Source organism: Triplophysa rosa, linkage group LG17 (assembly GCF_024868665.1).
Source record: "Triplophysa rosa linkage group LG17, Trosa_1v2, whole genome shotgun sequence".
NCBI classification, from domain to species: domain Eukaryota; kingdom Metazoa; phylum Chordata; class Actinopteri; order Cypriniformes; family Nemacheilidae; genus Triplophysa; species Triplophysa rosa.
Genome location: NC_079906.1, coordinates 8,335,801 through 8,347,960, shown reverse-complemented (window position 1 = coordinate 8,347,960; position 12,160 = coordinate 8,335,801). Strand labels below are relative to the sequence as shown.

At 38.5% G+C, this 12,160-nt stretch overlaps 1 protein-coding gene across 1 annotated transcript in view; it reads right to left on the bottom strand.

Moving 5' to 3' along the window:
- Positions 1-12,160, bottom strand: part of gfra2a (GDNF family receptor alpha 2a) — a 74,966-nt gene that overhangs the window by 24,578 nt on the left and 38,228 nt on the right. Inside the window, 1 exon segment of the mRNA XM_057357527.1 lies at positions 10,697-11,108. Within this exon segment, the coding sequence (XP_057213510.1) occupies positions 10,697-11,108 (412 nt within the window).

The window sequence follows — 12,160 nt, the reverse complement described above, 5'->3', positions numbered from 1 at the left end:
GCATATGTTATCCCATGGGTTTTTACATGTTATCCCATGGGTTTCACGTGGGAATTCACATGGAATTCACACCAAAATGTTCCAAAAACACACATTTCACATGTGATCACATGTGTTTTTTGCACATGTGAATTTTGTGTGTCTTTTCTGTAAGGGATGGAAATGTATTATTTAATATATTACATCATTTTTTCCCCAGTATATTCCCATATACTTTTGTTTCAAAAGGGATAACATGTACATTACTTTTTTTCAGTGGGTTGAACTAAATGTCTCAATATCTACGTCATGCCTACTTGTAACGGTTTTTAATCAAATTTGTTGTCCACTCTTGAGTTTTTTGGGAAAACGTCATTTCAATGTTTTGTCATCAAAGCCACCCACAGACTTTTAAAAATCAAAAATCAAATTGTTTACTCATTTTTTAACTTCCAAACCCTTCTTCCATGGAACACTGATTTTGAAGACTGGTCGCTTCTTTCCATGCAATTATAATGAATGGGAACTGGAGCATTCAAGCTTCAAAAAAGACGCCAAAGGACCATAAAGTGGCCTGTTCAACTATACATTATATGCCTTCTAAAGCCATACTGTATATGTGCGTAACAGACTTAAATTGAAAACCATTCATTGAAAATTTTGTCATCTTTATTTTATGACAGAGAAAGTGAAGGCTGATTCTTGAACAAATCATTGATTTTTGATTGGGCATTTAAGCGTGTTGTTTTAAAAAAAATAGCGCAAACTTCATCATTTGTCTTTCTGTGTTCCATTGAAGTCATACAGATCTGAAACGTCAAGATGGTAAATAGTGACAAACGTCACAAATGTGTCAAGTACAGCACACACTTTTTTTAGGCAAATATTTTAAGTTGACTGTATACAATAAAAGATAAATGTTTTCTTCTGGGCTGAGTCAATAAATCTGAATATGCCCCTCGCTCACGGAAGATGAATCTAACGCAATAAGGTCTAGGTATTGGCCCTCAACATCAATAAGTCTGAAATTCAATAGAGATTGGAGCGCTTCGATCGCTGTCTTGGCGAAAGGTGCCGAGCCCTTTTGTTTGCCAGTGTCAAACTGCATTTTGTCCTTCAAGCCAACATCAGAAGAGCTCTTTCATTCTCAAGTACGGGTGACTCTATCATTTGGCAACCAAGAGCAATCACCCCCGGCAGCCCATGAGCGATGAAAGCAGATCTTAATCTTTTTACGACAACTTCAAAAAGTTTGAAGGAATGTGTGCCAATATTTTTAACAGAAAACACTTGGCCTCTGTTCTAGCAGATTCTGGGATTTCTCTCACAATTTGATAAAGGAGTTCTGTTTATGAGCACAAAGATCTCTTGTATCTTTTTCCCCATTTCAATTTTTGATCTTATAAGATGTTAAATGGGGCCTAATGGTTAGAGAGTCGGACTCGTGACCAGAAGGTTGTTGGTTCGATTCTCAGGGCCGGCGGGTAACGACTGAGGTGCCCTTGAGCAAGGCACCCTACCCCTACTTGCTCCCCGGGCGCTGCAGTGATAGCTGCCCACTGCTCCGGGTGTACGTGTGGTCACCACTTGCTGTGCGTGTGTTCACTACTCTCTGGATGGGTTAAAAGCAGAGGTCACATTTCAGGTATGGGTCACCATATCTGACTAATAGGTCACTTTCACTTTTTCACTTTCAAATAACTGGACTAGGTACAGATAATACTGAATTAAATCTTATAAAATAGCTTACAGTGCACAGAATAATATGTTGATATTTGAGTGAAAATGCTTATTTCCATTATATTATATTCTTCAGAGAGCATTGTGGGATTGAAATTAAGGCCTAGAAATCCTTACCACATAAATTCTCTCTTGAGCACCCCTGTCAGGACCTTGTCCGACCAGAGAAGTTGGTCAGGATATCTGTGCCTTGCTTTCACTGTAAGAGCCCATCCAAATCCCTCAGACAAATCAAAAAACAACATCAGACCGAAGTCTTCAAACATTCTAATGTGATGTCGATCCAGCATCACATCTTTGCATGAGAGAGTTTCCGAGCTGTACAAGGCAAATGATTTAAAGCCTAAGCTTCGTCTTTGCTTTCTGTGTCAATTACAGGGCTTTTTCCTCATCTGATGTGGGATTTTCCCACAGCTGTAATCTTCTGCACAATGACAAAGATACATTTTATTATGTATCTACTCGTACTGATATGTTCTCTTAAATAACACTACACTGCAATAACTTCTGAGATCAACGCTGGTAAAATGTCTGGCTGGTTTTGTGGTTCAGTCGTATTGGTCCTCTACCCAGCATGCACTGGGGCATTTACAGTATAGATCAGGGGTCTTCAACTACTTTTCTTTGAGGGCCAGACTCCAAAAGTATAAATAGGATGCGGGCCAGTTTTTTTTATCATATCCTCATTTCTTCTGTTATTTTGTATTTCTGTTATTTATTTCGTTTTGTTCCTTTTATACTGTTTTCGTTGCTGTTACTTATAGGCCATATATTAAAACATGCACACAAATATTGCATCCAGTATTTGTGTCTTTTCATGATATTAAATTAAAAGGGATATTGTCTTTTTAACTGTATTTTATATTCCTTAATGCATTACTTTACCCTTAAATTGCTACTAATTTACTCACCCACAGTCCTCCAGTACATCCAAGATGTGGGTGGCATTGTTTTTTCAAGAAGATATTTATGAAGATATTTGGTTGAATTAATTAAAGTTAAATCAATAAAAGTAAAAAACGCAAATACATTCAACACAAAAGTAATCCCTGCCCCTTGTGACGTTAAATTCGCGTCTTATAAATCAGTCAATTGATCTGTGCAAGAAACTGAACGCTATTATCACATCTTCGGGTGAACTCCGATCACATTCATGTGCCCCACGCACTTATAGGGCAGAGCCTTTGTATAGTGCGAGTTCTGGGGGAGATGAACAGCTGTTTTTCGTAAATATAGCCGTTATACATAATGAATGCAGTAATAAAAACAACACCGTTTTCCCCTTATCTGAGACAACCGTTCACGTGGTGTGCCCTTCCTACAGTTAGCCTACTTTCAAGGGCACAAAACGCGTTTTAGAACGCGACCTATCGCGTGCGCAAACCGATTGCCTGTGGCTGTGCAATGCATTGCTGATTATAACGTTGTAAATAACATTAAGTTTCTTGGACTGACCGATCAAATCGCTTTATAAGATGTAAATCCTTATGAGCCGCGGGAATTACTTTCGTATTGAATGTAGCAGCGTTTTGGGCTTTTAAAGATGTGGCGTCTCAGGAGGACGTGCATTTAAAGCACACCGTTCTTAAAGTCTCTCCACTTATTTGAAATGTTAAGGCGGGCCAGGTAAAGATGATTGACGGGCCCCGCATTTGGCCCGCGGACCACCAGTTGACTAGCCCTGGTATAGATAATATGGCTTCTGTCACATTATCTCATGGTGTCTGTTATCACACTCAGAACACTGAACTGTGTAATGTTTATTCGTCTTTTATGAACATATAATGTTTTCCCTTGTAACCACCTCAGCAATCTCAGAGAAGATCCAACCTAGATGACATTTCCAGCTTAAACATAACCTTGACAAAACTGTCAAAACCTTCCTTACGTAACGTCTCTTTACCTTGAAGATAACAGTGTTCACCTCTAGAAGTGAAAAATCCATGCCTAATTTTTGCTGAGCACATTATGGCAGAAGATGCGTCATTAGTAAAATCAGTTTCCTTAATGACACATCCATGACTAAGTTAAACTGCGTTTACGGCATTCTTCATTACATGCCTCCAAGCCCCTTCGACGTTATTTGATTTGTATTTATTATCCAGTTCTCTAACTGGCATTCTCTGCCAGAATCAAATTTAAGAAACGGGTTCTTGCCAACGCAGTCAGTGGTTTGGCACTCTGCTACTTACAATCCATTATCTAACCATACATCACACTCAGGTGATTGTCTACATCCAATTTACTCAATTTGGTCCAACAATTTCTCCATGCTTCCTTTACCGTGTCACCAATTACAATGAGATAAAATCTTCAGGAGCCTTTTAAATATCGCTTATAAAGATTTACACATGTCTTGAGAACAAAACTTGGCTGGACTCTCCACCCCACATCTGTTTCTGTGAGGGCAGATCGGCTCTGTGCAATTTCAAAACATCTGCCTCTTGCTTTCCTGAATGTTCTGGTTTGAATTATACTTCATGTCCAATTTAGTGTGCTTTTTATAATATGTACTGCGTATAATTTATAGTATTTATAGTACATATGCTTAAAATACTATGATGCTAAAAGAGCTTTGTTGTTGTAACATTTTAGCATTTTTGTAATATATTTAGTAATATAAATTAATTTAAATATAAATGAAATGAAATATAAACATTTTATAATATTAGCCACTAGCCAGACACAACAAACAGACCGGAAGTTAATTTAACAGCTGTAATATTGTACAAAGTGTGCACCTAAACCCCTCTAAATAGTTTTTTTATTTACTGTAGTCTCAACAAAATACCCACAGTTTAACCATGGTATTTTTACTAAAACTATAAGCAATAAGGTACGAGAGGCTGTGCTTTATGCGTTTTGTGGTTTTCGTTGTGTGGGTTTACAACAGCAATAAGGTATCAGCTGTGATTTATTCACGATGAAGCACTAGCCTCGAGTACCTTGTTGCTTTTATAAAACTGTTAAAAATTCACACGATACAAACATCAAAACCAAAGTGCAAGTTGATGAAGAAAAATCTCCTTCTTCCCCCACGCTCAGCACCAACGCTCTGCTATTTCGTAGCGCATCAAAGTAACCATAGCAAACAACTTAAAAGATACGCCGACCGCAGGAAAAAAAATGTTCCGGTGGACACAGCTGGTTGCCAAGGGTGCTGAGCAGTGAAACAAAGAATTGTTAGGTAAATAAAGCACAGCTATTGACCAATCAGAATCAAGGACTTGACTTTTATAAATGGTATCATGCCACAAAAAACATGGCTACTACATTTCTACTATAATATAACCATGGTTACTTTTCCTAAGGAAAGCCTCCACCAACCAATATAAAATCCTTGTTATTTACATATATTTGATCAGTCCCTCTTATGTGCGATGCAAAAACAAATAAATTCAGCTGCAGAACAGTCTGCTCATTTGGCAGGGTACCCACATATGGAAAACACAACATGAAAGCTTGTCAGATCCATCGTTCTCCAGCAGAACCCTGACCCTGCACCTATTGTGAAGGGATCGATAACTAACCCTGTCAGGCTGTGTTTTATTAGCCGGGGTTGCGTGTTCAGAACAAGGCCTGACTGCCCGTGTGGTTAGAACCACCTCCCGCTAGTTCCCATCAAAACAGATAAACAACATTCCCCCGCCATAAATCAGCGCTGGGCATTTTTGCGTGTATTTGGGAAAATTGGTTCCAGTGAAAAAAAGACGCAAGCAATTGCTTCCGCTACAGGGCAGATTACCTCCCGAAGTGCATGGAAGAATACGTTTAAACTTCTAAATATGATCTACTGTATATTCCGAGGACAAGAGATTCAGAAATTGGGGCGTGATACGGCTTGCCAGCGTTTTTGGTGGTGTAGCATTATATTAAAGGAGAAAGAGTTCAAATGTTAAATAAAAACTACAGGCTTCAAAAGCTCATAATCCCAATAGCAGGGTGTATGAGCTGTAAAATCTGTCATCTCTAAAACAGACACACTCTGGTCTGAATCCATCAAACCTGAAGATATTGAGACATCTGACCTGACAGAAAGATGTAGACATGGAGTCTCAGATAAGACCTAAATGTACCAAAATGTACCACGACCATTTCACAGCTCACTTAGGTTAAAATCTACAACCGTTTGGCTATTTAAAAATCATTTAACGTCCTTCATCTATTACTTTTGAGCATAAAAACTATCAAATTAATTGCAAAAATTGCAGTATAAGTAACCAGTAGGAAAAAGTAATCTTTTGATACCATATTGTAGGGGTCGGCAACAAGTGGCCCCCAGCAATAATATCTGGCCCGCGCCGCTCAGCATTATTTTCATAACGGCTGGTTCTGAAATAGATCTGTCATGACAGCAACAGTTATTCACGTTCATATATTTAGTCATTTTGGCTTCTAAATAAAAGTACGAGAACTTTTTGCAGCAATGTTTTATTTGAAAATGAATTGAGAGCTTTTAGTTTGAAAAGTTCTGAAAGACATTCAAAGGAATCTGTCGATCGCTAGACACACCTCTAAAATAGCAGTCATGAAATGCGTTGTATGAAAAAACTAACAGTGAAACATGTCAGTGCTTCAATTTTGTCAAAAGACGTCAAATAATTATTACAATAAGTTAGGCTCCATTATGTAACAAGCAAATTAAAATGATACCCATTTATTATTCACAATATGGAAAGAGGAAATAAAACATGCGTTGCATAAGAGAATGACTCAAACATGCCATTAATGGGCTTATTCAAGTCCTCTTGTATTTTTGTAGTTATTTTTATCCATTCCGCATCTCCCACGTATGTGTGTTTTAGCAAGACGGTCTGTGTTGCAAAATTTCTGTTGTTCTATTTTCTGGCCCGCCTCCAGTGGCGATTTTTTTTGCCGACCCCTGCCATATTGCCTAATATAAAAAGTCTCAGTCCACAGCAAAAGTCAACAATGGCTTTATGAAAGAATTACAATATGTTTATGATGGGCCTCGGTGGCAGACGCCTTTAATAATAAAAACGTATCAAATATTGCAGGCACACAAGATAAGACAAGTGTCATTGAGGCGGTACATCAGGCCTTAATAAACAAATCATATCAGCAGTCATGCCTCATTCAATCTCGAGAAAATTAAACAGGTCAGGACTGATCAAGATGCAGCCTCAAATTGAAGGACAGGTTTTCGTAAAAAGATGCAGTTGTGTTGCTGCCGAAATTCTATTAAAAAGTATTATGTAAAACAAAAAGCAGCAGATTAGTGCTGAAAGCATTCATTTGAAATAGATTAATTTGTTTTGTCGTATTGACGTGGACAGGCATGGTTGCGGGCAGTCAACTCAAGCTCTGCACGCTTAAAAGCACAAGATGCCCAAAAGCAGACGGGAGATATTTTATGCTATGAAAACCAAAAAGCTGCATATACAGCTTTGTTTATTATGAACGAGCACCACAGCTGATGACCCGAGAGCTTGCACTGCTAAGCCACAGCTCCACTAACATGGTTTATTCGGAGCAAATAAGACTCAGTATCTTCTCATGCCTCAGGCTCAAACTGTGGCTACTTTCAATTATTAATCTCTTTGCTGTATGAGTTTACTTACATTACAAGACAAGCTGTTGGGTATGTTTGTGTGAAATAAACCCGGAGCGATTTGAGTCCATAATGCATGTTATGAGCAAACCAAGCCCCATGTGTGGTAGACATCCGAGATTGTGTCCGAAGTGTTTTGATGTACTCTTAAACTGACCATGTTTAACCCACAGGGTGATAGAAACTATAGTCCAGTGGGGTAAACACAGCCTTGGACATAATGATGATGTAATGTTTGGCTCACTTACATAAGTTAGTGGATAAGTCAACTACTCCTAGTTACCTAGTCAATGCCTTTAGTTATGTAACACACACACACACACACACACACACACACAAAAGTTGTGCGATTCCTAATGTGCATACATTTCTGATTCTTCCGCCGAGGCCCCAAGCCTCTGACCTTCAGCGCCGTTTGAACTGGAGCAGATAATGACAGTCAATTCAATAAGGCTATTGAGATTGACCCGAAGAGCGTATAATCAGAGAGGCCGTGGGGTCGCTGACTGCGGTTTGAAATAGATCAGCACTGTATGAGCCCGCGGTGTCATTCATTACTCGCTTCATCATGTATACCTCCTCATACAATGCCATCCCTCACAGCAGCGGCCAATGAGAGGTGATGCGAGGCCAATTTCCACCGCAATGGATTCAGGCACGAGGCGAGGAAGGATGGGTTTGTGGGGATGGATGGGTAAGCAGGCTTATTGTTGAAGCAGTGGATTAAGCTGCCTGTGATCTGTGAGTGACATTTGTGTTTAATAATGCACATTCAAACAGTAGTCTGTCGTTCGGGATGGGGGAATTGATAAAAATGAAGAGTGAATGTGGAAGGAATCATATGTAAGGTTATTTGTGTGCAGGAACACACACAGGAATTTACGGTATGTTTCTGGCTGATAGTTTGGGTGTTTTCGTGATTTTTTTACAGTAAAAATTTAACTGTTTTTCAAGTAAATACACTCTGAAATTAACGTGATTAAGCAATTTGTGCAATAGAGTTACAATGAATAGCCATGTCTACAGTACTTTAATTTTGATTAATTTATTAAACAAAGTATTATTATGAAATAATTATAATATATAATATATATGTTTATCTAATACAATATGTATTATATTATGTATTTCTATATTATTATTATTAGTTTATTAAATATGTAAAATTATATACTTTATTTAATAATAACTGATTGTGTAATAATACATAATTTATACAAATAATAATTTGATAGAAGAAAATGACTTGGCTTACTTATTTCTTTTACAGTTAAACTCAATGAATAGCCATGTCTACAGTACTTTAATTATGATTAATTTATTAAACAAATTATTATTATGAAATAATTATTATATATAATATATATTTTTATCTAATACACAATATGTATTATATTATATTTTAATTTATTTGTATTTGTACTTTATTAAATAATAATTTATTGTATAATAATAAATAATAAATAATTGATCAAAATAATAATTTGACAGAAGAAAATGACTTGGCTTACTTTAATTTATTTTACAGATAAACTCAAGATACAGTACTTTATGATGAGTCAATATTTTAGAGTGCAGTTAATATCCCTATGTACACTTGGCTATACAACTAAATCCTGTCGCGTTTATTTCTCAACACGAAGCTGTCAGCCGAGGGAATAGATGGCGTTCTGCCTACATTTTCTGTTTCACATAAGCACACCTACGTACATAAACACCTCCACATTCATGCCTCCATACAAAACTACAGTGGAATTCACGTTCATCTATACACTTACACAACCATACAGTTAAAAGCAGGCCGTCCAATCTGTGTGTTTGTCCTTGCATTTTTCAGTCGTTCATTTAATTCTTTCCGTTAATGCTCCAGTGGTTATACGGTTATGTATATGTGCTCAATGAACCCGTGTCTTTAACAGCATCCTCGCTAAATGCACATTACTACCAAGGGCCACGTTAGCATAACAGGACGAAATCGTCTCAGATGGGGAGAGACATTAATGTGTATCAAATCAAATGAACTTTGAGCTGCACTATTACGTCGTTCTATCAGCTGCTCGCACTATGTAGCTATTTCTGCTACGCTGCCGAGAATTAAAGATAACAGCTCATCTACCCCCTTCTTCCAGCACTTCACGGGTTCACCTTAGCCGATAATAAAGTGGGACGGCTAGTAAGCGTATTTGGCGTGCTGTCCCGGGGAGGGAGCTCTGATCTCGGTATCACTCCTGAGCTCGGAGCACCCGCCCCTTGACCGGGGAGAGGGTCCCGGGTTCGGATCCCCGGTGCTGAGGTGGAAAAAGGATTAAAGGTGAGGAGTCGGGGTGGAGGAGGGATGTCGAGAGATAATCGAGAGAATGAAGATAAGACTGCTTTGGTATGTATAGTGCTGGTTAGGTAATTATCTGCACGTGCTCCTTTGTTAATAAAACATCATTTCCACACGGATTAAGTATCTGGATGCTTTTCAGCATCGGTCTTACAGTTTGATGCCACTTCTGTGATGTGCATGTAATACATATTAAACCTCTCAGGTTTGTAAATGATGCTTTTCTTGTTTCTGTATGAGCACCACATTTATTTATTACCAATGAACACCATTTATTGTAGATGTTACTTTCATTAAAGTAGTTTTTGTGGTCATCTGCTTTGGTTGTTTCTATTTGCAGCCGCCGATGTGTTCTTTTACGATTTGCCATTAATTGTGTAAAAACATCCAATCTGTGTACAAGCCCTCTTATTCAATTCTACAGAGGCCAGATTTCTTGACAGGCATTGACAGAGTAATCCAGAAATGGTCGGCTGGTAAGTGGCAGTGGATAAGCTTGTGTTAATAAAACGGTTGGCTGCTAAATCACAGGGAAACACAGTAAAAGTGATGTACTAATGTTCGGTTCAGCCTAATTGAACACTGTCTTGTCAATTAAGCAGAAAGACTCTTCGGTTTCTAATAGACGGTTCTTAAAATGTCTGCAATTACTTTCCTGGCAAAGGCTCAAGACAGTAATAGAATATGGTACAAGGAAAGCTTAGACTTTTATTTCAAAAGAGCTTTAAATGTAATTGGCTTTTGAGTTTGACGTTATAATAACCTGAAGAGAAACGTGTGAACAAACATCAAAACTGTAACATCTCAGATCGTATAGTAGTTCAGGTCTGGTGTTGTCGGTTGCTTGATTGAACCCTATGAACTTTGCACAAAGCTTGAAAGTCAAGAAAACAAATTCTATCAGCTCTGTTTGTGTGCCAACGAATAAAGATTGAAATGATGGTTGCCACATAAAGCACATTTTTAAATGACCTCAAATGTTTTTCATAACCCAGCTTTGTATGAATAAACAAATAATTACATTTATTTCGGAACTACTTAATGCATAGCACGCAAACAATCTTTCATCCACCCACCTGCAGTGTACGTCCAGACGGCAGTTGTTGCGCAGCTGTAGGCAGTTTGGTTTGTTCTTGTCCTGGTACGAGCAGTTGGGCACGATGGTCTGCCGTCTCCTCTCGGCACAGGCCTGGTCCTTGCAGGAGCAGAAGAGCAGCCCGTAGCTGAACTGCGTGTCGACGCGCTCGAAGAACTGACGCAGGGCCTTGTGGCAGCGCTTCCTGTTGCAGCTTTCCTGCGACTGAGGCTGCGTCTGCGAGGGCTGCTGCCCCTGGGCCTGTGCGCGGTTGCAGGTGGAGATGTAGTTGGAGCGCTGGCGTTTGCAGCTTTCGTTCAGGTTGCAGGCTTTGGTGGCGTCCAGGCAGGGGTTTCATGGGCGGCTGGGATCAGAGCAGTGCGGCTGCCCTTTTCCAGTGCCAGAATGTATGCCTACGAGAGAAGGACAGGAAAGATAAGTGTGATGGAGGAACTGTACAGAGTGGCTGTAAAGGAGAGAATGTGCCCATATGGTGTTTTTGTAGCTCAGCTGGTAAAGCATGCCCCTAACCATGACAGGTCACAGGTTTAATTTCAAGGGAACAAATGAATTGATGAAATGTAAAGGGATTTAAATGCACTGTTAAGTCACTTTGGATCAAAGCTCTGCAAAATGCAACTGGTTTAACTTTTTTTAAGGCACTTTCTGCACATAATAATATACAGGAATATGTAATTAATATATTAATACTTTAAATTAATATTTGTAATATAATTATTTTAATATAATAATAATAATAAATTGTTGTGTTTTATCTATCATTATAACACAGTACATTTTGTATAAAAATATATTCTATATATGTAAAGCTTTGATTCCTTTAATATATATTTTTTCATTTATTCTTTATTTAATCAGGTGATCTTAAAGATTAAAATCTCTTTTACAAGAGTGACCTGCCCAAGAAAGCTGCAACATACACTGCCCGTCCAAATAAAAAGTCACACACTCTAATATTTCGTTGGACCGCCTCTAGCTTTGATTACGACACGCATTCGCCCGTGGCATCTTTTCGATAAGCTTCTGCAATGTCCAGAATGTCCATTTTTTTCCTGTCCGGAGTTGCATTAATTTTTCGCCAAGATCTTGTATTGATGATGGGAAAGTCCGACCGCTGCGCAAAGTCTTCTCCAGCACATCCCAAAGATTCTCAATGGGGTTAAGGTCTGGACTCCTGGCATTGTCATTTTAGAATATGCCTGTGCCATCAGGGAAGAAAGAACCCATAGATGGAATAACCTGGTCATTCAGTATATTCAGGTAGTCAGGTGACCTTATCTTTTGGGCACATAACGTTGCTGAACCTAGACCTCCAATCCAATGGAGGCTCTTAACTATTTTCTTAGTTAAATCCATGTGGTGACTTTTTTTTGGACGGGCAGTGTATAACATATATACAGATTTATTTTTTAATAAGACAGTTAATATACATATATTCTGTATA